The sequence below is a fragment of the Rasamsonia emersonii genome, assembly GCF_000968595.1.
Source record: "Rasamsonia emersonii CBS 393.64 chromosome Unknown ctg1118621760054, whole genome shotgun sequence".
Taxonomy (NCBI): Eukaryota; Fungi; Ascomycota; class Eurotiomycetes; order Eurotiales; family Trichocomaceae; genus Rasamsonia; species Rasamsonia emersonii.
Genome location: NW_013563233.1, coordinates 21,136 through 44,932, shown reverse-complemented (window position 1 = coordinate 44,932; position 23,797 = coordinate 21,136). Strand labels below are relative to the sequence as shown.

Below are 23,797 nucleotides of genomic sequence, written 5' to 3'. Positions count from 1 at the left end.
CGTACAGTCTTTTAGATTTGGCCCCCGTGAACTTCTCAAGTCATAGTCATGGATGTTGGCATTGTTGGAGCTGGCATCGCCGGCCTCTACACTGCGCTGCTCTTTCAGCGCGAAGGCCATCGAGTGACAGTGTACGAGGCTGGTTCTCGAATAGGAGGTCGGATCTATACCAATGGTTGTCCTCGCAATCCCTCCAGCTACTCTCCAGAGCATTCGAGAACGGCCGACATGGTCATTTATGAAAGAACAAGCGATCCGGAGCACACACTATGCGCTCTACAAGATTGGTCTCCATTTCCGGACCCGGTTCTGGGAGAAGTTGCCTCATCCATGCTTTGGGGGACAGAGTGTGACGGACCTCCGTTTCCGCTGGATTATTTATCCTTCCAATAACCTGGGGAGCCCGGACTCAGGAGTGCTACTCCTCTATTGCTGGATGAATGACGCCTATCGCATATCTTCGATCCCGAGAGATCGACGTATTCACCTGGTATTACATGACCTGCAGCGGTTCTACGCTGATACCGGCGTCGATATCTACAGCCAGTTCGTGGACGCCTTTGATGTCTGCTGGAGTCAGGAATATGCGACGGGCGATGCCATGTTGCTTTCGGGACAGTTCAGCCGCTTCTATGAAGCTGCAAAGCAGCCCGAGGGTAATATTTATTTTGCCGGCGAGCACCTCAGCCAGCATCACACGTGGATTGCCGGCGCGGTGGACTCGTCTCTGCAGGCAACGTCGGCTATGCTTGGTAACAAAGAGATCAAGGCGCTGGGCGAGGAGTACACTACGAATCTGGGGAAGAGGAAGGCGAAGGGACACTCGAATTGCTCAAAGGGTGGTTGTATGTATTCCATTCCCCTTCACAACAACCTGCAGTACGTGGAGGAAGGTTAAAGAGGCTAGAATTTCATAAGTGACATGAAGTACGCAATGCCTTTCATTGGAAATTGCGAGTTGATCACGTTTCGCAAATTCAGGCAGCCTATATACAGACCCTGTAATGAAGACATTAGACACGCCAGGAAGCTTCTTGGTCAGATTACTTGAGAAGGAAGCAGAAACAGCAGAGACCATGTCGCTGAGGATAATAATAATAATAATAAGCTCAAGGCAGCGTTCACGGGAACGTCATTGATTCCTGGCCGGACTCGGCTTTTCCCCACTCGCGACAGACGTCGCTCACCGACTCGCCTCGCCAACAAGCGTCCAGACCGCCGCCAGACACGTCAACAAAACCAAACCAGGCCGGAGCGTGGTCGTCGTCGTTCGTCGTCGTTGTTTGTTTTCGACTAAGAAATGCACCTCGCGCTATTATTCTCTCTTTCTCTCTTCTTCTCCGCGAGTAAGATGCCATCCGGTCGAGCTGTGGAGATTATGATGAGATAGTACCTACCTACATCCATACTACTTACTCTGTACGATACACACGTCTGTATCCTGCCTGGTCTTTAGGCTTAGCATTGCCTGCCAGCACGCTTTTAGATGGTGACTGTCATCGTTCTTTTTGCACGTGTTGGACGCGTCGACCTCCGACCCCTTCTGATTTCTTGTTGAATTGAATTGAATTGAATACATAATAATGGCGAAGAAGAAGACGACCTCTAAATCCAAATCTACTACCAAGTCTACTGCCAAATCTACATCTACAACCACAACATTATCATCAATGACGGGATCTCCGGGCTTCGATCTGGCTTCTCCAGATCGCCCGTTTGATGATATATTGAATTTCCGGGATGTGGGGAGGTCGATCAACGATATCTATGGATCTAAGTGCGACTCTCTCTCCCTCTCTCCTTTTCTTATATCCGATTTAATCGTTTATATTTCTGTTCATATGACTAACGATATGGCTTAGAATTATCAAGGAAGGCATCCTCTTCCGCAGTGCAAGGGTAGATATGCCTCAAATCTTCTTGTTGTGAATCTCTGCTGATGATATATGTGTCATCCAGCCAGATGATGCATCCGAGAGGGATAAGCTCCGTCTCGTGGATGAACTAGGCATATCCACTATCATCGACTTGCGCTCCAAGTATGCTGCCAATCAAGAACCAAAAAAAAACGATCTCTTTGTCTAACTTCCTTTTGTCAGTACCGAACATATCATGGCTACCAATAAACGACGGGCCGCTCTGTCGTTGGAAAGTTCCGACGTGGCCGTGCTGGCGGATCCCGATGAACATCTGCTGGAACTCCCAGGCGTACGTCGATATATGATCAGCCTCACGGGGCGGGCTTTTGAGAAGGCGCTTCTTTGGCGCTTGGACTGGTATAATTTTATGTATGTGCCTATCTCTCCAGCATTTTAGACGTGCAGCTGCTGATGCTGATGATTTATTCCAGAAAAGTATTAGGTCTCGTCGCATCCGGATACCGGACTGCCGCGGTCAAAATTATCGGTTCCCAAGTCATGAAACCGCGCGGCCTGATCGGACTCGCGCAGGACACACTCGACTGCGGCGCCGCGGAGATGCGCGAGACGTTCGACCTTCTCGCCGAGGACGACACGTATCCCACCGTCATCCACTGCACGCAGGGCAAGGACCGGACGGGTCTGATCGTCATCATGCTGCTGCTGCTGGCCGGCGTCGTGCCCCTGGATGCGATCTCCAGGGATTACGTCAAGTCCGAGGCGGAGCTCATCCCGGAGCTCGAGGAGCGGATGGAAGAGATCCGCTCCATCGGGTTGGACGAAAACTACGCCAAGTGCCCGCCCGGGTTCGCGGAAAAGATCAAGGAATACCTAGACACGAAGTACGGCGGAGTCGAGGGCTATCTACTCTCGATAGGAGTGAGCAAGGAGAAGCAGGAAAAGATTCGCAAGCGACTATTGGTTTGATGTATTGTTTAATATTTAATATTTTCCTTTTTTTCCTTCTGATGGCGAAATGTTCCCCTTCCATGGCGAAGAAAAAAGGGACGGAGCAATCCGCGGGGTTGATTGATTGATACTAATTATCTAAGCAAGATATAACATGTATGTATAATAAGATTAATAATATAGATAATTCATTTGACTATCTTTGAATAATATTATCAGAATCAAAAAGGCAGGCAGGCAGAACAATCAATTGACCAAGAATAATCGCCCAGTTAATTAACGAAAAATCACATATGACCCTCCCACCACCACCACCATAGTTTCTACTCTAGTATTTCTTTAAATAAGGAGCAAGATAGCACATAGTACAGGACAGGACAGGACAGGACAGGACAGGACAGGACAGGACAGGACATTCGCGTGACAATGTATTGAAAAGAAAAAGGAATCATATCAGCAACGATACTGCATAGATAATACCTCCCATCACATACCATTAAAAACATAAAAAGAATGGTATAGAAATGAAAATTGGACAGTGGATATTGTACAGTATATCATTGTGTTTCTTGCCCTTTGAAAGAAGAGAAGTGACGCCTTAAATCGTTCACGAAAGCTCCCTCGAGAAGGTTGTTGCGGTTGAGTGGCGGAATTGGAATAAGATGACATGAAGGAATTGTACCGCCGCAACAGCTGACCACTACAGATCCTCAGAGAATCGACTCTCCCTACCTGACGCAGACGCAGCCGAGCTCAAGCTCCGTCGCCCTCCTGCCGCGCCAACAAGACTCGGAGGCGGCGGCAAGGTCTCCTCGACAAAGCTGTCTCGCAGTTCATCGCGCTCCATCGTATTGGCACGAGAAGGCGATGGACGACTGGGAGCCGCAGCCGCAGCCGGAGCGGACGCGGTCTCACCGTTCTTCCTTGCTTCTGCTGCTGATGTCGGAGCCTGCGTTGTTGGAGAAATTTGTGATGAGGAGGCTGCTCCCGCTGAACTAGGCTCGTCTGAAGATTTGTGAGTGATGATGTTTTTGAGGCTCATCCGGAGACGACGCCGTTTGCCGTTGCCATTGCCATTGCCGCTACTGTTATTGTTATTGTTCTTGCTACCTTCAGCCTTCTGCCCTTCAGCAGCATCAGATCCAGCTGTCGAGGTGCTCCACTGCCGGATATGGTTGACAGTCTCGGACAGTGTATCGGCATGATCATTCTCATTCTCCGTCTGCGCACTCGAACTCGGAGCAAGATCCCGCTCGGTGACGGGGTGCGAGCTGAGGGGACCTCCGGGCATGTCGGCCGTGACTCCAGGGCCGCCGGTCACTCTGGACGGGGTTTCCTCTGTCTGAGTCTCTTGAGGTTGAGGTGTCTGCTCTGGTGGAGGCGGCTTGCTCGACCGACGGCCGACTTTGGCCTTGAACCAGATCTTCAGCCGGGACTGTCCTTTCGGGGGTGTTGTTGAAATCGGGCTTGTTTCTACCACGGCAGCTGTCTCAGTGACCGCCTCGTCAGCCCCGTCAGGAGGAGGCTGAGCAGCAGCTTCAGCAGCTTCTTGAGCAGCACCGGTGACCGCCGTAATGTCTTCTACTCCTGCTTCGCGTGCAGCAGAAGACGCCGCTTCAATAAGCTCTTCAGCGGTACTCCTAGGTCTGGAGGTCTGGGATACGGTGTCTCCATCAGGAACACGACCTTGCTCCTGCTCGGTGCCTGGCCCCTGGACAACGCCTTGTTCCTGTTCACTGACACGGCGCTGTTCTTGCTCGTCCTCGTGGTCATGCTCATAATCAGCACCGGCGGCGCCGGCGCCGGCGGCGGCGGCCTGCTCACTTGCTTCTCGTTCGATCTCTTCGCTCGATTTCTCCGTCGTAACACCTGCCTCTTCAGACGGCTTCCTTTTTCGGAATACTCCGCCCCATAATCCTTGGCTCTCCCTGCTGAGGCGTTTCTTCTCCGCCATTGCGGCCTTCTGTTCTTTCTCGGCCTGCTTCGCTGCCGCTGACTGACCGTCAGCGTTCCGAAGAGACGACAACGTATGAAACTAGCTATGAGAAGAATTCAAACCTTTTTGCCGCTTCTCCTCCTCCCTAATGTCAAACTCTCGTTCACGCTCGATTTCCCGTAGCATCTGCCTCCTCTCCTCATCCAACCGCCGCTCGATCTCTCGAGCCTTTTGTTCGGAGACTCGTTCTGAGATCTCGTCCAGGGTGGGCTGAATCCGCGAGCGGGCAATCTCTTCCACATCAGCCTCGTCCATGTATCTCTGACCACCAATAGGGATCCTTCCAAATGTAGACGGTCGAGCCTCGATCTCCGCTTTTGCACGCTCGTGGGCCTTCTCCTCCCATTCGCGCTGCATGCTTGGAGACAGCTTGCCCGTTCGGGCGTAGACTTCTTCGTCCAAGTCCTGGATTGCCATATTGACGTTTCTCCGGGCAATTTCCATCAACTCTGCGCGGTCCCGCTTCTTCTTCTCCTCATCGATCTCATGAAGCCGGCTTTGTAAGGACGACATCTGGTGCCGGATCTGCATGGATCGTTCCCAATCGGCTCGAGACGCATCGCTCTCGCTCGATGTCCTTCTCCTCAGCCGGCGCGACACCGTCAAGCGAGATCGGGCAGCTGGACCGGTACCGTAGTATTCCTGATGGTAAGCCAGGTCATTCCGTTGCATCTTAGCTAGCTTTTCGGTCGCGATCTTCTGGGCTGCTTCATGCAGAGTTAGCGGCGCTCTGGTCACACCGCGTTCATCACCGGTCGTCCAGGAGTACTGCGACTGAGAGAGCCGGCGGGACTGACGATATTGAGCGAGAGAGCTTGCAGGCCTTGACGTTTCGGGTCCTTCCTTGGCTGTGGCGATCGCGTACATATCTTTGGCCATGGAAATTGCGGCCGCTCGAAGAGTGTCTCTCTGCTTCTGCTCTGCCACCTCAATCCCCACCGGGGGAGATGCGGTGTAGAGTTGGGCATTTGTTTTGGCAATGTTGTGTATCCGCGCAGCCTCCATGGACGGCTCAAGGTTGTCCAGAACCTCCGCGCCTAAACTGGCCCGGTGGGAAATGGTGGCAGCAGTAAGAGCATAGGCAGCTTGTTGCCTGAACTGGGGTTTTATGGGAGCGGAATCCGCTCTCCATCGAGTGGACACAGCGCCAGTGGCGGCAGTGAGAGCACCTCCGTCCGTCTCAACGGCTGTAGGCTCCTCTGCTCCCCGTCCACCGGCCATCATGACCTGCCCGGCCGCGGATTGGTCGTAACCTTGGTCAGGAGCTCCAACTCGAGGAGACGGAGCCGTCACACGTTCCCGTGCTGCGGAAAGGGCTGCTTTGTAGATCTCGGAGCTTTTTGTACTGACGGCCGGTGGCTCAAGGAACTGATATCCTCTGGCGAGGAAGGCTGCCTTCTCCGCATCGGGCTGCTTCCCCGGTCTCCAGAACTCGACAGGTTTCCTGTTGGCATGGGCAAGGCTGGCTGCAGTGCTTGCAGAGGCTAGGGTGAGACCGGGAGGAGGAGGGGTAGCTGTGATTGACCGTCAGCACTTGATCTCACATTGGGTTGGAGAAGATATAGCCGGCAGCAAGACAACAGACTGTACTGACATTGAGGTTGTTCCGGCTCCAGAGCGTCACGACCAGCGCGTCTTCGTTCCGGGTCCGTCACGTATAACGCAGCAGTGGCGGCGGCTGTCCCGGAAGACAAAGAAAACGCGCATCAGCTCTTGAAGGGGCTATCACCCGAAAAGGAAACAAGACTGGAAAACACATTCCGGATGACATACCATGGTCTGCTAACTTGGCTGTTGCCGCAGCACATGAATCGCAACAGGTGCATGCAGCAGCCGCTGTAGGGGTAGGAGTAGCAATACGGGTCGCCATGCTGACAGAGCGGGAGCGAGGTCGTGGAAAAGCAGCAACAAGACCCCAGCTACGACAGACATGGCCTCGCAGGAAGAAGCGAAGGAAGCGACAGAAAAGGAGCAAGACGAGGCGGTACAAGAGAAGAAAGGCTGAAGGCGGATGGCTGGCGTGCGAGCTGTTGGAGGGGCCGGAAGCTTGTCTGCTGGGCGAGTCGATGGTGACGTCGTTGGGGCGCGCCTGCCGTTGCAGCTGAACTTAATTGACAGCTGCGCCAAGCCGCGCTAGCAGGCAGTCTTAATGCGGCATGCAAGGAGCCCATTGGCCCGACACTCGCGGGGCGTGATGTCACCAGTCTGGCCCGCAGAGATCGATCGATCGCCCACTCCATCCCGCTGCAGGACGCATAATGAATAATGAATAATGCAAGAAAAGCAGTCAAGAAAATCATGCAGACACACAGTCAATTCTGCAAGGAGCGCTCTCGTTCCAGTACAAAAAAAAAGTACATACAGGTCATCAACAGGTATCACAGACACAGAACCAGATAACAGGCAGGGCCTCTGATTGGAACGTGCAAAGCAGCTAGATCTGGATGGGATGCAACTCAATCACGGGGCATCGACACCCCCAGCGGGCCCGCCGTGGCACGGGACTCGCCCCGGTCTTCTTCGGAAGCCCGCGGCTATCCGAGGGGGATGCTCGCATGCATTCGTCAAAACTCCATCGTTCTAGGTCTTCTCCACTCCACTGGGATAGATGCGATTAGCCGATTCAAGGAGTCGTGCGATTCGATTCCCGTAAACAGCAGTATTTCTTCGTAGACACTCATAGACATTAATTCCCACGTTGCATAACCAATAAAAAAAAGTAGAAGATGATGATGACGCTTTCTGGGATATCATTATCTGGCGCAGTATGCGATAGTTAGTGCAGATTACAATTAACGTTCCACTGATTAGAGAGCAACAAATCAAACAAGCCTTCCCCTGTAGCTCCGGACAGGAGTCCAAGTCAGGACTCCAAGCAAATCCGTATTACCACAAATGGAGGAGTTTCAAAATGTCATGGCGCGCAAAGAAAGAGCGGTTTCTTTTGCCAAAGATATCTAGAAGAAACAAGTCAATCACCGGTCATACTACCACGGTAGGATACTTACACATCGGCACAGCCAGCAGACAAACGCCCACCTGGATGCTGCCGATCGCGATGAAAGGCTCACGGGAACCACCCTTGACGACCAGCCAGTCGTACGCAAAGAACGTCAAGATGAAGCTAAAAATGTTCTTGAACACGAGCAGACACGTGAATGCTTCCACGGCAATTTGGCCTGTGCCACGGCCCCAATGTCAGCCAGCGATCCACATTCGCAGGGAAAAGTAGGCTACGTACGATGAGCATCAACAATGTACAGCGCGCTAGCGACGGCGCCCATCACCATCCCCATGATCACGAACATGAAAAACACATCGGCGAGCAGCCAGCCGTACCGCTGGATATCCTGGGCGACGATCCCGAATCCGTAGAGCCCAATTCCACCAAAAATGAGCTGGAAGAAGACGAGCAGGATACGAAACTCCGGCTCATATTTCCCCTTGTTGAGCTTGATCATGATCCTGTTGATCCAATCCGACAGAAGGCCCGAAAGAATCAGCCCTAGGATGGATCCGATAAAGGCACCCGTGTAGAGGTAACCCGTCTGGACTTCATCAAACCACAATGGTGGGCCCATGAAGATCCTCGCAAGGACGACACCGATGAACACCGTCCACCCGATCAGGACACCCTGCGTTAAGCAAGCCTGCCAAGTCTGATTAGTGTACGACCTCCAAGCGAAACGGTCCACCAAGCAACTCACCCAAAGAATCCCAGGATGCAGAAAAAGCGGAAATGGTCGCAGAAGGAGTTTGAAAAAGCTCTCATCCGTCTTCCTGCCATTGATAAGCTTCAACGTCTGCACAAACGGCACTTTGTCCCGGGTGGTGATTTCCGGTGCCGTAGTTTCATGAGCGGCGGGACGCTCGGCCTTTTCGTCAACCGCTGGCGATGCCATCCCTTCTCCGGGCTTGGAAGAAGCGCCATTCTCTTTCCCTGCATCGTGAATCGGAACTGGTGACCCAGATTGATCACTACCGCCACGAGGTGGGCCATGTAGGGACCGAGAGGAATCAGCATCGCCCAGAAAATCCGTGTTCAGGTAGTCCGCACGCCGAAATGCGGTTTCCGGGACGAAGAAGAACATGAATGGCAGAGCGACCGCGGTGAAGATGGCAACGAAATAGAACGTCCACTGCCACCCAAGCGAATGGGTAATCTTGCCAGCGAAGACGGGCGTCAGAAAGGCGCCGCCAAAGAGAGCGACGTTCGACAGTGCCATGCGTTTCCCGCGTTCCTATCCCCCCACCGTCATGTCAACAACAGACATCTCGGAAGGGAACTCATGGACATCAACTTCGGACTCACATGGACAAAATATAGATCCCCCACGCACGCGTTCACAAGAGCCTCGAATGGTGCCAGGGCAAACCCTTGGAATACCCGTGCTGCCAACATACTGTGGTAGTTTTGCCCACTGCCTCCAGCCCAAGCGCAGCTGATAACCATCAAGAGATTCCCCAAGAGGAACAGATGGCGCTTGCCCCATACCCTTGCCGTAGGCACACACAGAATGCCGGCAGCGCCAACGCCCAGAAGATGATATCCAGTCAGCAGGGCTACGTCGGTGAAGTCTCGGTGAAAGTTGAACGAGATTGTAAAGGTGTTGGCGGCCATAATCGGGCTCATTGTCGTACAGAGAACGGCGACGAAGGAGAGAATGCCGAGGATGAGATCACGTCTCCACAGAGGCCAATTCTGTTGTAGGATCATTAGAGAAGTCCAACTTCAAAACAACGCATGGATCTTTTCATACCAAAGGATCATTAGGGTCATCACTTGGTTGGGGCACGAGAATGATAGGCACCGGCCCGGAGCGGTCGTACTTCAGCCATGGTTCAGTAGGGACATCGCGAGGAGGCGCGCTGTCATCGTCTAGGATGTACGACGTTCCTACGAGCAATGGCATCATCAGCAAAAGGAGGGGAAAAAGTGGCAGAAGGAATCCAGTAAATAGCAATACATGCTGTTTGGTCAAACTCTCTTACCAGGAACGTGTTGGAGTTTCTTGTCCTCTAATACACCCAGCCCCATCTTCGCGAAGATCAGTCGCGACAACAACGGATGGACGAGAAACGCGATGTGCGTTGACGATTGTCGAAAAAAAGACACTCGTACGTCAGGAGTTGGGTACGATGCGATCAAGTCATCGAGAATCCTGCTACCTCGCTGTATTTCGCCGCAGACGGGATGGAATATCCAGTGTGCTGATCGGGCACTGGAAGAACTGATTATTCCATACAGCAGTTATGACAAGACCAGATGGAACGACAACAAGAGGAATTCCTGTTGAAAGTCTTGAGAACTACGGAGTAGGAGCATGGGAAAGAGCGTGATCTGCAATCGGGAGAGGACAGATTATTGGATCATGGGGAGTCGTCGCGTAATCCTATTTTGCCGAATAACGAGACCACGGCAACAGACCAACCAGCTGCGAGCTTAGTTTGTACGGAGTAACTAGGAGTACTACCTTGGGGAGCATGGGGATGATTGTCTCGCAGACAGACGTTCGCCTTGGACATAGATGTACTGGCAGCACAGCATTATTCATTTGAAGAGAGGGCCTGAATCAGACTCGATTTCCGCTGTATACGGAATACTCGCATTCTTAAGCATGGGCAGCCTGCATCTCTAGAGTGTTCTCTGGCTGCTGCTGGGGATGTTCTGGGCGGGCAGCAGGCTGGCCAGTGGACGCGAACCCCCGTCTCACGGGCCAAGCACGGCCCACCGCTGCTTCTCCAAGCGGGGAAGGTCCCCGGCTCGCAGAGGCCCCGGCGCAAGCACTTGCGGAGTACACAGCACGCTAGGGGCTGGCGAGCAATCCTCCAATGTACTGTACAGTCCAACACCGTAGTCAAATCAGAGAAGACAGTCAATAATCATCAACGGGTTCAAATAAAAAATTACATCCTTAGCAGCAGCTGCCGCACTGTCCATGGTGAGATCTGGGGTTTCACAGCTTCACGCAGGTGTCTGCCGAAAGCTTCTCCATCAACCGTTAGCGCGCTTCCACGAATGCCGTGGCCCAGGGCAATCCAATAATGAAGCAGTTATGTGTGACTTCGGTAGGGGCAATAATGCAAATGCTGCACTGGCCTCCAAGACTCTGTGTAAATCGTCTCGAAGACTGCTACCGTCCATTGCTTTTGGGAGACCACTTGGGCTGGCAGAATCGACGCACTGGCCCGGTCTTTGGGTGGGAAGAGATCCTTTGGAGGCAAAATAACACCTAATCATTAGCAAAACGACCAGTGAACAGGCACGTTCTTGATCGAGTCTTGCCAGTTTTGCACGGGCTACTCCGCATTGGTGGCGACTGCCCGGCCCTGGAACCCGCGGCAGGATCATCATCCCAAGCGACCCCAGAAAGTCCTCATGGGAGGCAGTAAGCGGCCGGAGGGTTTTTCTCCGCAGTGGTGTGTCTGAGCAAGTTACATCACCGAGCCGCCTTCTAATAGTTATTACTGCTAAGGTTGTAGCCGCGGGTTAAAGTAAAGATCAAGTCTGCATAAAAGGACTAGCTGCCCAGGTCGGTAGCCAAAGCAAGCCCCCATCCACGCTTGTCCCCAGTAACTCCTTACTCCCCACCTGCTGTGTCTCCGTTACTCTGGGACTGATTCCCTTAATTGAACTTGTTGTTGTCTCCAGTCCTCGTATCTCACTCTGACATTGCAGCCTGCTCCTCGAAAACTGCTTCAATCAATACCTTGCCGACTTGAAAATGAAGCTGGCTGCTATTTCCCTGGCCTTGACAGCTTTGGCAGCTGGCACTGCCGCCCAGAGCCTGTCTGACCTTCCCAAGTGTGCTGTGAGTTCCCAATCTTTTTTTTAGTGCAATCCCTCTCGTCGAGAGTGATAATTGCGATAATCTAACTGAATGTGCGTGCGTATAGCAAGACTGCGCGACCAATGCCATCCCCCAAGAATGCGGACTCGATGTAAAGTGCATTTGCAGCGCCCAGTCTTTCATCGCATCCATCACCTGCTGCGTGGCTAAGGCCTGCAGCCCGGCGGATCAAGATGGTAAGCTTATCCTCTGCCATTGATTCATCGCTAGGATTTGCTTTCCAACCAATGCTTTGGTACGGCTGGAATCGTGCTGACTTCTTCATTGCTACAGCGACGATTAAGTTCGCAGACAACCTCTGCGGCATTGCTGGAGTAACCACTCTGCCTCAAACTGCTGTTTGCACCACCACCGCTACGGCTAGCGCGGCTTCCGCTGCATCTGGATCGACTTCGGTAGTGGCGACTACGACGGCATCGACTACGGCATCGGCTACTGCGAATAGCTCGGCTCCCAGCGCTTCTTCAACGACCGCTTCTCATACCAGCAGTGGCAGTGCTTCTGCTACTACCCCATCAGGCACTTCAGCTGCTGCCCCAATTGCGCAGACCCGGAACGGTGGTGTTATTGCGGGAGTGGGCGCTGCGGCTGTACTCGCTGCCATGCTTCTTGCCTAAATTGAAGTGTTTCACGCTTCTGGCATCTGATAGGGAGCCTGAGCGAGCAATCGACGTGGAACTCCAGAAGAAAGCATGATGTGTACGTGCGGGTTAAACTGGTGATGAAAATTGCAGCGACGTTTTTCGACGGATGATTCCCACTTGCGTTATTCATTTGTGTCAATATTTCAGGTAATAATAATACTATCGCTTGTGACGGTCTGTCGTCCTGTGCTGCGCGTTTTACGACTTAGACAAGCTTTAAGACTGTTGTCATGTCGCTTTAGTGAGATAGTATGAGGTGGATAAAAATGAACAGCGGCTTTATATCTCATAGTGTCGGTCAAAACAATGTACGTTGTACAGGAGCTTGTGAGGTTAAATCACTGCGCGTTAGTCTGTTCAAGTTCGGCAGCTTGAGCGGCTGCGAGGCGGGCTGCCACTTCTCGTCGCTCGTCGTGGAGTGTAAGGAGGATCTGCAGCAGAGGAAACGAGCATGTTAGACAGATAGGAAGAGAAGCATGGAGGAGAACAGGCCATGTAACAACTAACCCAAAGCCAGAACATCATTTCTATGAATCCGTATGTAAACACTACCCGGTTCTTCAATTGATCCAGCCCAGACGCCGCTTCACTGCCCGCTCTCGACCCATATCGTCCGGCGGTGGTCTCTGAGCTAAAGCCCCATGCACCGGGCTTACTTTGGTAGATGAAAAACGAAACGGCGAAGAACAGGCAGAAGCGCGATGCGGCGAGCAACGTCCAGATCTCGGAGTAGAGGGCGGCGATGCGAACCGTCAATGGATGATTGGCGCGGCCCAACGAGGCATTGGTGCTCAACCGTGATGATCGCGAGTTGAGAGCGTCCATTCGTCCCAGTATCTCGTTGATCTGGGGCACTTTTGTCACGACGATGAGGTCGACGAGGGCATCGGCGACTAGGAGGACGCCGCAGATGGCAAAGGGGGATTGCGGGCGGGAGAAGGTCGGGGAGACATCCTATGTAGTAATAGATTTGAGATCAGTAGATAATATTGATTCAGGCCGTGTGTATCGCAAAGAGATCCTCGTAAGAGTCTTAGAAATGGACATACGATTTTCATCGCTTCCCCGAGCATGAAGACCAGATCGGAGTCGGTGATGACATCAGGGGACTTGGTCAGGTAAACAGCGAGTATAAAAAGGAACAGGGCATGCGCCTGGATCAGAGTTTTAGAGGAGAAGAAAGCCATCGCTGGGGATCTGTTTCCTCCTGATATACAGATCAGCGACCAAAACAAGATTCATTTGTTTCTTGGGTGGTGTTGCCCTTGTTTTTTTTTGTTTCCCCCGGAGGCCAGTCCCGGCGCTCGGAGTTGAGCAAGAGCTGCGGGACAGGGCCGTGCGCCGGCTGTCTGGACTCTGATACTTTACTCCACGTTGCACAACCTTTATTATGGTTTGATTATTGATCGTTCGCCTGGGGAAGCCAGAATTCGAGGCTGCGACTCTCATCTTGTGGTTATTTTATTTTCCTATTTGAATTTCACGCGATCAATGAATTGAAAAAGAACAAATGGCAGATCCTGCGTTTAACAAAGAGCGTCATATAAAATACTTCTTGCGCTGTCTCAAAACCGTCCTGCCCCACCAGTATACGACAGGCGACTCGAATCGCGTACTCCTGGCCTTCTTTACAGTCGCTGGACTGGACTTGCTGGGGGCTCTACAGTCCAACACCACGCCCGAGGAGCGACAAGGCTACATCGACTGGCTGTATCATTGTCAGGTTCCCTCTGGAGGATTCCGAGGATTCACGGGCACCAGATTCGGCGATGAGAGGCGTACGCGCGAGAACGAAGCCTGGGATCCAGCAAACGTTCCTGCTACTTTCTTTGCGCTGGAAACATTGCTCATCCTAGGCGATGACCTTTCGCGAGTGAAGAGAAAGGAGTGCCTCCAATGGCTTCCTAAGTTGCAGCGCGCAGATGGAAGTTTCGGGGAAATCCTTGGTGTGAATGAAGAAATCGAGGGCGGCAGAGATTTGAGATTCTGCTGCTGTGCCGCCGGTATACGATATCTGCTTCGAGGGAAGCACGACGATGACCTCGGGGACGTAAAGGATATAGATGTGGAAAAATTGATATCGTTTATTGAATCATGCCAGGTAAGACGAGATTTTACCTCATTCCTGTACACAACTGATCGTCTTCTTTTCTTGAAAGACATATGATGGCGGCATGGCTGAGGCACCATTTTGCGAAGCCCATGGTACGTATTCCCTACATCTCTTTTCATTGCCTCTCTGTCCTACCCTTGATCCCGTATTATTTGCAGTCTTCGCTCACAACACACGACAGCGGGTTTGACTTATTGCGCCGTGGGTGCCCTATCCTTCTTGAGACAGACATCAGATGCCATCAGACGAGTCAATCTGCTCTCACCAGATACGCGAGAGTTTGCGTCTTTATTGCAATGGCTAGTGTCAAGACAAACGACGGAACTCGAAGAAGAGGAGGAGGAGGAAGACGACAATAACAACAAAGACGAAGATAAGGATAATGCCAAACCGGACTCAGTGCAGCACGTCGAAGACGGCGTGAGAGCTCCGTCTTTAAACGATGTAATTCACGCATTGCCCGATCTATCTCCTCCCACTGAATCCTCATTGACGTGGGCTGGCTTTAATGGACGGTCCAATAAAATTGCTGATACATGCTATTGCTTTTGGGCGACAGGCGCCCTCGCAGTAAGGAGCCACCCTGTCCCTCTTCTCCTGGACTTGCTAATGCCTTAAATCTGTTGCAATAGATGCTGGATCGGCTTTCGTTAATAGATGCATCTGGCAACCGCCTGTATCTTCTCCAGAAGACGCAACACCTCATTGGCGGCTTTGGGAAAGGAGTCGGAGAGCTTCCAGGTAAGACAAGCCGGCTTCTACTATTTTCTAATTTCTAACTGCCTCTTGTCAATCCAGATCTTCTCCACTCCTACTTGGGACTGGTCAGTCTTGCGCTGCTCAATGAGCCCGGTCTCGAGAGCGCGGATCCAACTCTCTGCGCCCCTTCACGGATTCTTGATCGTGTCAAGTCTCTTCCATGGTGGCGAGAGGACGCCCACGCGACACCGGTAGCAGTACATCAGAGGGAAAAATAGATTACTTAATGGTCAGTGGCGGGTGAATGAATCGACGAGAATCGATTACATGCTCGCAAATCCTCGCCTATTCGCTCGATTGTCTTGTGCATCCACCCCAGGACAGGCTGACAGCAAGATTGAAGTTGCTACGACCAATAAAGTAGTAGGTAGGTCCAGAAGCCACATCATATTCCCACATCGGTCTGGACCTGAAGCCAACCAGGCGTTGCGGGAGATGTGTCGCGTCTGCCATCGAGAGGGAATTTTGCAGGATACTCGATTCTCAACTCTCGAACAGTCCCAGAGGATAAACGGTTAGACACTGTCAATCCATACCATATATATAGGATAGGATAGGATATAGTTAGCACCAGTATGAAACATAGGCGCTGCATGAAACGTCTCCGGGGATCACTTAGCTGCAAATTACATAATCTCTGGGGTCTCAAATGTGAGCAAGACCAAAACTGGTCAGGCAGCTTGACTCCTGAAGCGAATCCGCAAGGGCGGGTTAGAACTTGGGCTATCCTCAAGTTAGGCCCACGTTCCAAGTGCCAGCCAGCGGCTGTCAGGCAAGCCACCCGTCACGAACCGCGCCGTCCGACTCTGCCGACTCCGACCCGGGGGGTGGACGGCCGTTACTAATGAGGAGCTCAGCTGGATCCAATAATCAGCATTTCTTATTATAACAGTACCCGTTCGAATTCCCCTGTGTCGACCAATCTTGCCCCTAGTCTGTCTGACTTGGCCCTATCACGCTGTCACACCTATCTGGAAGCCTCCCTCCCTCCTAAATCACGGGAAATCCCCGCTGTCTTGTTACGGAAACTGGCTGGTTGACCTCTGTTTTTCATCAACAACAAGATTTCCCTCGATTGCGCTCATTTCGACTCCTCCCGACGAAACGATTTCCCTTGACCCGGCCGATCTCTCTCGCCCTGCGATCGACTTGTTCCACTTGAGAAGGTGGCCCACCCGCAGTTTACCGCGGTACTCCTCCGTCACCCATCTCTCCTAAGACAAACGTTTCGAGCGTACGCAAACTAGGCTGCTTGCGCGTTTCGGGCCTGCCGTCGTCACCAGACTCATACCTCCCTTATAGCCGTCGCCTCGAGTCGATTTCTCATCCTCCTGTCTTCTGATTTCCCGTGGATGGCACGCGTACACGACTCAGTATCTCTTATCTGAGCGATAACCAAGAAAACCGGCAGAGACGAGAAGCTGCCGGAGAGCAATCCGAGCAAACAGCGGTTCGCGTTCTTCAGTCCTGACACATGCAGTCGGCCAGAACGAGGGTGGAGAACTATTCTCAGAAGGAAAAGGTCTGCCTTCTCTTCCATACAAAGCCTCTGTTTCATGACGGCCAAGAGTAGGTTATGCCAGCTGCGTGGGCGTAGCTGGAGACCACTCGATAGCTTTGATTGAAGGAAGAGCAGGCATCACGGACTACGGCTGACTTCTTGGTAATCACAGCTTGCCAACTCCTACAATGAATTGCTCCAGTATGTCCTCCCCCTTCAAACTGTATCTCCGCATGATGTTTCTTTTATCGTAGATGGCTGACGTGTGATGCTGTACACAGAGAATTCTCGTCGAAGGAACTGCGAAATGTAGGAAACTATAGTCTCGGGCGTCTCATCGGGAAAGGCTCCTTCGGCAAGGTCTACCTCGCCAGACACAAACTCACCAATGGCTCCAAGGTATGAAGAGATCAGGAGAAGGAGGGTGCAGCTGGCTTCGCGGCGTACTCACACCGGGTAATAGGTCGTGCTCAAGTCCTCAAACAAGGAGGATGCCAATCTCGCCCGTGAGATCCATCACCACCGACAGTTCCTCCATCCTCATATTGCTCGCCTGTACGAGGTCATTGTGACAGAGAACTTGGTCTGGTTAGTCTTGGAATATTGTCCAGGTATGAAACAAACGCCTTGTGGACTTTTTTTTTTCTTTGCGGAACCATTGTTAATGCGACGAGCTCTCAAGGTGACGAGTTGTATAATTATCTCCTTAACCATGGCCCGCTTCCTGTTGAAAAGGTCCGACGGATCTTCTCGCAATTAGCAGGAGCGGTCGCATACGTACACAGCAAGTCGTGTGTCCATCGGGATCTGAAGTTGGAGAACATTCTGCTCGACAAGCACGAGAATGTGAAACTATGCGATTTCGGGTTCACTCGAGAATACGAGGGGAAAGCTAGTTATCTGCAAACCTTCTGCGGCACCATCTGCTATAGCGCGCCAGAGATGCTAAAAGGCGAGAAATATGCCGGCGAGAAGGTCGACGTGTGGAGCTTGGGAATCATTCTGTACGCCTTGTTGGCAGGAGAACTACCCTTCGATGAAGATGACGACCAAGAGACGAAGGCAAAAATCCTCACAGAGGAGCCCAAGTTCAATGAGAGGTTCCCTGAGGACGCACGACAGCTGATCAGCTTAATGCTCTCGAAGCGGCCACTTCTAAGACCGACCTTGTCCGAGATCCTGGCACATCCGTTCTTGGGAGAATATGGAGCCGAACAGCAAGCTATTTTGGAGAGACCACGACCATCGCCTTTCACAACCCAGTTAGAAAAAAACACGTTACTACGCATGAAGAGCGCCGGTGTCAACATCGACCAGGTCATTGAAAATGTTCTGGCCCAGAGATGCGATGCTCTCGCTGGATGGTGGGCCTTGCTGATTGAGAAAGAGGAACGCAAAGAAAGGAGGCGAGAACGGAAGCGAAAGGAGAGAGAAGCCGAAGCAAAGAGCTTGCGCCGTCTGAGTGCTGCCAGCAGCCGCAAGGAACGACTTTCCACTTCTCTTGCGGATGTCAACGAAGAAGGGACGGCGGCTGACACATTGCAAACCCGGGGGAGAAGAGACAGGCGAAGCTTGCCAAACCGTATGTATATGAGACATACAAAAAGACAACGTCCGTGACTAACCTTTTGATTAGCCCAGCTCTCTATACCGGAGGTCCCAAAGCTCCCGGATTCCATTGCCCTACAGAGCCCCGACTCTCCTGCCCCACCTCCGCCGATTGATAAGGATTCCATTAGATCCGTGAGTTCGACCAGGCGGCGCCCTGTGCCCCCTCCAAAAGAAAACCGTCGATCACGACCGAGCATGTTGCATGTCAGCGCCTCTCAGCCCGAGCTAGCATCGCATTCCAATGGCATCTTTAAGCGTCGTTCTGGGCGCCGTCACCACCACCCGATAATCAGCCAACTGGCATCGCTCAAACACTGGTTGGTAGAATCCGCGAAACGAGCGAAGTCTCCGCATCCCAAGACTCCGAAGAGTTCTGGCGGTCACTCTATGAAGTTCCGATTGGACAAGTCGAGTCCGGAGAAGGGCGATGATTCTAGCAAGAAACCAGCGGCAGCGACTTCGACGAATGCCGACGTGGGCGGCGCTCTCACACCGACTGAAATCAAGCGCGCTTCATATGCCAGCAGTCTCGCTCCAAGCAGTGCCTCATATTCTCATCATAGAAATTCGTTTCCACGTCAGCTTGGGCCCCTGAATACTAACACATCGAGCAACCGCAATTCCTTGTCGCCGTCTCCTCTTACTCCTCGGAATTCATATCGACGCTCGTCGGCTGGTCTGCGTGGTCGCAAATCGACATCCTCATCGGTCTCCTCTATCCGCAGTATTCACCACGCTCACACCCATTCGAAGGCGTCGTCGGCTTCTTCCAATAGCATTGACACCCTGTCCACGCCTACCGCCTCAAAGAGGGCTTCCAAGTCTCCACATGCCTCGGTCAAAGTTCTGCCCACCACACCGAACGCTGCTTCTCGCTTTCCTAGCAATATCCGACTGGTTCGAAATCCACCAGGTAATAATCGTGACCCGACCGATGTGAACTCTGGCATCTACTCTGTATTCAACGAGACTGCTCCCGCACCGTTAATGTCTTCGCCCGCGTCCGGGCTGGTTTTTGCTCGACGGAAACGATCCGCATTCAAGGGTCCAATGCTGCACACGGCGAATCTTGTAGCCTCTGGTGGATTGGGGACTCCGGGCTTGGGGCCAAGCAGCGACGAAGCGGGCAATGGCTCAAAACGTCCGACGACCCGGAAAAGTCAAATCATTATGGAAGAGGATGATGTGGAGGATGAAGACATTGAGGAAGTGGAGACCTTCAGCTCCCCGGAAGTTCTGGAGACGAGTTTCAGGGAAATTGGCAATGCTGCTTCGGATAGCGAACCAGCGGGACAAGACAAGAAAGATCACGTTCTCGCTCCTGCACCGGATCTGCGACCTACCGGTGTTCACCCACCACGCTCGTCTTCTCTGAGTGAGCCCGTCCATGGGATTGATGAAGCTGGAGAAAGCAAACCAGCGGAATCGTCTCAAACTGCCGAAGCTGGGACCGGTGGTGAAAATGAAGAGAATACAGCGGAGCGTCCTGTTACTGCGGAGAAAGTGGAGGCGTGATGATGATTCCACTATCCAGCAGTAGCCTTTCGTTTTCTCTTTTTCCTCTTTCTCTTTCTTTGTTTTTGGTTTCGTGTTTTCGATACCTTGTGATATTGCCCTGTACCGTGTACCAGAAAACCATAAAGCCCTCATCTTCTTTTCGTCGTTATTATTTATTGTTACATTATATACCCCTTCTGGTTTGGCAAATTCAAGATTCGAGTATCTAAATAGTTGACTATAGATAATATGACTGGAATCTTGACTGCTTTTTTTTTTGTTTTCATTCCTTTCGATGTGAGAGTAGAAGTCAAAACTAAAAAAAAATATAATCAGGAGGGTGAGTGAATATTCCCTTGATCACTCGCTTGATCTGGGAGAAAGAGAAGACGACGGGATTTGTTTATATTATATTTTACCAGGGTTATTTATAGATCATCTAGCCCAGGTCATCTTTGTTCTATGGAGTGAGTGTGAATTGCTGCACTTGACCATTCCTTTATTCTGGGCCTTCTATATATATACCAGAAGAAAGAAAGGTAAGAAGAGGAAAAGAAATGACAGTATGTACTGTATATAGAGCACGGTCAGACCCCTATACATAAGATACTAGATAGGATCTAAAAGGTAGAGCTTGATATGCAGATGCCCGTGCACTTCTGCATATATGGGTCCTGTATATGAATTCCTCTATTCGTCTGGAAATCCCCCATCTGGCGATTGCCCGCTTCTCTTGCAATGTGCAATAACCATAACGACGGGATATTCCGCATACAGACAATCTCCGAAGTCACGGGGCGGGGGAGTTCTCTTTTCCGCAAAAGACCGCCAAGGCCTCCCATGCGACTCTCCGCCGTTCCTCCGACGCCATGACTCTCGGCGCACCGCGTTGACCACACGGACATCGACGGCCTGAGACCTCTGGGCAACCTTGAGAGCGAATAACTTCGGACGGTTTCCGTGTGGTCGGGCAAGCGTCACGGCGATCCCAATCACATTGGCGGATGGAGTGGTCAGTGTTCCCATCGCCACCTCCCTCCATACCGCTATGACCCATTGTCCTGACATCATCCTGGCTGCCAAGGAGTCTTGTACGAGCGTTTAACTTTGACAACCATCGAATAGAACCATGGCAACGTTCGGCTTTCTTCTGGCGCTAGCCAGTCTTGAAGAATCCGCCCATTCTGCGGGTTTTCTTTACCCCGAACGCCCAGTCGTCTTGGTGGCGATCTAACAATCTGGGGAATCTGGGGATGCGGGGATTGGACTTCGGGGGATGTCCAGTGGAGATGACATGCCGTATTACACGCATTTCAATGCACCGAGGAAGAAACAGGCATGACCGTGTGTGTCAGTCCGCGTCCCTCGCGCGGGATGTCGATAATATATAATATATCTGGTGCCTGCCAGTGTATAGTTCCTTGACCCTTTATACCCCTGGTCCCGTCTGGAGCATTCTCAAGGACATCGTCGTCGTTAGAACACACTGAACCGCCACCATGGGCTTCAAGCAGTTTCTGAAGAACCGCTCGAGCCTGCGGGTGGACAACAACAAGGTCACAAATGCAGCCAGTCTCACCTTACGCCAGAGTTTGTGGCCATTGACCATTGTCACGCTGCTGTTTTTCTTATGGGTGAGTTCGCATGTGGACTCCATGATTGATTCTTTTCTTCCTACAGAGCAATGCTTACGAGGACAAAATCAGGGGTTTGCTTATGGCCTGCTTGACACGTTAAACAAGCATTTCCAGAATACTCTGAACATCACGAGGACGCGATCTTCTGGTCTGCAGGCTGCATATTTCGGGTAAGAATCAATTTCCCCTTGCATGTTCGAGCAATGTCATTTGAACAACTGGATTAATTAATTGTCGAACAGAGCCTATCCACTCGCGTCTCTCGGGTATGCCAACTGGATACTCCGTCGCTTCGGCTACAAGACCGTCTTCATCTTTGGCCTGACTGTGTACGGCATTGGAGCACTTTGCATGTGGCCAGCTGGTGTGAAACGCTCGTTTGGAGGTTTCTGCGGAGCTACATTCATAATTGGCTCGGGACTGGGCTCCTTGGAGACGGCTGCCAACCCTTACCTGTCTGGTGAGACCACCCGAGTAGAAAGGTTGGAAAGCATCCTCGCTAACGGACGCAGTCTGCGGTCCACCCAAGTACTCTGAAATCCGGATCAATTTTGCTCAGGCGTTCAACGCCATTGGAACTGTCGTGGGTCCCGTTCTGGGCTCATACGTCTTTTTCACGGGGACTTCAGATGATGTGGAGGCGTTGAAGCGCGTGCAATGGGTGTATCTCGCGATCGCCATCTTCGTCTTCATCCTCGCGGGCGTGTTCTTCCTCTCCAACATCCCTGAAGTCACCGACAGCGACATGGCCTATCAAGTTGCGGAGACGCACGTGGGCGAGGGAGACAAGCCATTCTGGAAGCACTATGCTTTGTTCCATGCTGCTCTGGCCCAGTTTACCTACACCGGCGCTCAGGGTGAGTTGCAATGATGTATGTAGTAATTGTTATTTTCCTTGTTTCTAACTCTCCTGCAGTTGCCATTGCTGGGTATTTCATCAACTACGCCGTCGACACCCGACCAGGGACGTCCAGCGCTACCGGTGCCAAGTTCCTTGCCGGGGCTCAGGGGGCCTTTGCGGTGGGACGATTTACCGGAACGCTGCTCATGAAGTTTTTCAAACCGCGATATGTGTTCCTGTTGTATATGTGTGGAGTCGTTGCTTGCCTAGCGGCGTCGGTCACGCAGAGAAACAACACCGGAATAGGTGAGTGCCATTTTTTCTACGTTTCGGTGAATGATATACTCACGAACGATTCACAGCCATGCTTTTCATGACCCTGTTCTTCGAGTCCGTCTGCTTCCCGACCATCGTCGCGCTGGGAATCCGAGGACTGGGCCGCCACTACAAGCGCGGGTCCGGTATGATCGTGGCAGGTGTGGGAGGAGGCGCAGTGGTGCCGCCGATCTTGGGCCATGTCGCCGATATGCGCAACTCGACAGGGTTTGCCATGATTGTTCCGACGATGGTGAGCCGTAAACCCCAACCCCAACCCCCACTCTTTTCGTTTTTCATTGCCTGGCATAGACCTAACGTTCGTTCATGTATTAGTTCATGGTCGTAGCATGGACCTACGCCATGGCAGTCAACTTTGTCCCTTCGTACCGCGACACCGTTGACAAAGTGGGCGCTAGCAAGATCGGACTGGAGAATGGAGACAACAATCCTCCCAAGGATTTGGAGGCGGCAGAAGCGGTTCACATTGAGAATAAATGAATTCACCAGATGAGTATATATATATGACCAAGTAGTCCAGACGATGGAATGAGATGAGATGAGATGAGACGAGACGAGACGAGACGAGATGAAATACAGATAATAACATATTTATATTCAGACTCTTACCCTTCCTTTCTTCCTTTTTTTCCCCTCTTCTGATAATTAATTATTATTAAAGACTGCATGCCATGACCAAGGTATGTACTGTATGTACAGTACATACATGCAGTATTTCTATTAATTACTCCACCATCCAGATCCAAAATGGACGTCGCAAGCAAAAAAGTCAACTTTACTCAAAAAGAAAGTTTTCGAAAGCATCCATTCCTTTCCTCTCGTCCTCCCCAACAGGGTGCCTTACGATACAGAGATCTGGAACCTGAGGCGCTAGCAGTAGGTTACTCCATACTCCGTATGGGAGCTTTTTGAGGGGCAGAGAGAATCATTCAGTTGGGCAGAAAGAAGAAATGAAATTCATATTCGATACATATCTCGTCAACCATCAGTCAGTCAGTCAGTCAGTCGCAAGACAAGGGAATTTCCTGCTTTTGCGAAAGGTTTGGAAAAGAAAAAAAAAGACTTCGTTTGCTTGTTCTCTCTCTCCATCTTTCTTTTCTTTTTCGGTTTGTTGTGGGAGTGGGCGACGATAAGAACTACATAATTAATTACAACATACAATAACGCAGTCAGGTCAATTCAA

The 23,797-nt window shown here is 51.7% G+C and overlaps 8 protein-coding genes across 8 annotated transcripts; 5 read left to right on the top strand and 3 right to left on the bottom strand.

Annotated features, from left to right (window-relative positions):
• Positions 1–48: 48 nt before the first annotated feature.
• T310_3168 (uncharacterized protein) lies at positions 49–2,846 on the top strand (the record flags this gene model as incomplete). The annotated part of the gene is made up of 8 exons (XM_013473972.1): positions 49–347; positions 544–845; positions 1,115–1,281; positions 1,593–1,777; positions 1,863–1,899; positions 1,960–2,039; positions 2,100–2,288; positions 2,351–2,846. 8 exons carry the CDS (start codon positions 49–51, stop codon positions 2,844–2,846), a joined length of 1,755 nt encoding a protein of 584 aa, XP_013329426.1.
• A 682-nt stretch (positions 2,847–3,528) lies between these two features.
• On the bottom strand, positions 3,529–6,694 carry T310_3167 (uncharacterized protein; the record flags this gene model as incomplete). Its single annotated transcript, XM_013473971.1, has 3 exons — positions 3,529–4,820; positions 4,887–6,338; positions 6,598–6,694. The coding sequence occupies 3 exons, from the start codon at positions 6,692–6,694 to the stop codon at positions 3,529–3,531; spliced, it is 2,841 nt and encodes a 946-aa protein (XP_013329425.1).
• A 1,016-nt stretch (positions 6,695–7,710) lies between these two features.
• Positions 7,711–10,350, bottom strand: T310_3166 (MFS transporter; the record flags this gene model as incomplete). The annotated part of the gene is made up of 8 exons (XM_013473970.1): positions 7,711–7,781; positions 7,833–8,003; positions 8,066–8,474; positions 8,532–9,065; positions 9,137–9,526; positions 9,585–9,721; positions 9,817–10,055; positions 10,253–10,350. The coding sequence occupies 8 exons, from the start codon at positions 10,348–10,350 to the stop codon at positions 7,711–7,713; spliced, it is 2,049 nt and encodes a 682-aa protein (XP_013329424.1).
• Positions 10,351–11,549: 1,199 nt separating this feature from the next.
• T310_3165 (uncharacterized protein) lies at positions 11,550–12,292 on the top strand (the record flags this gene model as incomplete). The annotated part of the gene is made up of 3 exons (XM_013473969.1): positions 11,550–11,636; positions 11,722–11,851; positions 11,886–12,292. The coding sequence occupies 3 exons, from the start codon at positions 11,550–11,552 to the stop codon at positions 12,290–12,292; spliced, it is 624 nt and encodes a 207-aa protein (XP_013329423.1).
• Positions 12,293–12,657: 365 nt separating this feature from the next.
• Positions 12,658–13,506, bottom strand: T310_3164 (uncharacterized protein; the record flags this gene model as incomplete). Its single annotated transcript, XM_013473968.1, has 3 exons — positions 12,658–12,750; positions 12,827–13,273; positions 13,369–13,506. 3 exons carry the CDS (start codon positions 13,504–13,506, stop codon positions 12,658–12,660), a joined length of 678 nt encoding a protein of 225 aa, XP_013329422.1.
• A 323-nt stretch (positions 13,507–13,829) lies between these two features.
• On the top strand, positions 13,830–15,409 carry T310_3163 (Geranylgeranyl transferase beta subunit; the record flags this gene model as incomplete). Its single annotated transcript, XM_013473967.1, has 5 exons — positions 13,830–14,420; positions 14,479–14,524; positions 14,614–15,002; positions 15,065–15,173; positions 15,231–15,409. The coding sequence occupies 5 exons, from the start codon at positions 13,830–13,832 to the stop codon at positions 15,407–15,409; spliced, it is 1,314 nt and encodes a 437-aa protein (XP_013329421.1).
• Positions 15,410–16,665: 1,256 nt separating this feature from the next.
• T310_3162 (Serine/threonine protein kinase) lies at positions 16,666–19,818 on the top strand (the record flags this gene model as incomplete). Its single annotated transcript, XM_013473966.1, has 6 exons — positions 16,666–16,713; positions 16,865–16,893; positions 16,947–17,091; positions 17,156–17,303; positions 17,375–18,274; positions 18,329–19,818. 6 exons carry the CDS (start codon positions 16,666–16,668, stop codon positions 19,816–19,818), a joined length of 2,760 nt encoding a protein of 919 aa, XP_013329420.1.
• Positions 19,819–21,299: 1,481 nt separating this feature from the next.
• On the top strand, positions 21,300–23,526 carry T310_3161 (uncharacterized protein; the record flags this gene model as incomplete). Its single annotated transcript, XM_013473965.1, has 8 exons — positions 21,300–21,607; positions 21,680–21,897; positions 21,950–22,294; positions 22,354–22,584; positions 22,641–22,846; positions 22,930–23,073; positions 23,276–23,294; positions 23,327–23,526. 8 exons carry the CDS (start codon positions 21,300–21,302, stop codon positions 23,524–23,526), a joined length of 1,671 nt encoding a protein of 556 aa, XP_013329419.1.
• Between the last annotated feature and the right edge of the window lie 271 nt (positions 23,527–23,797).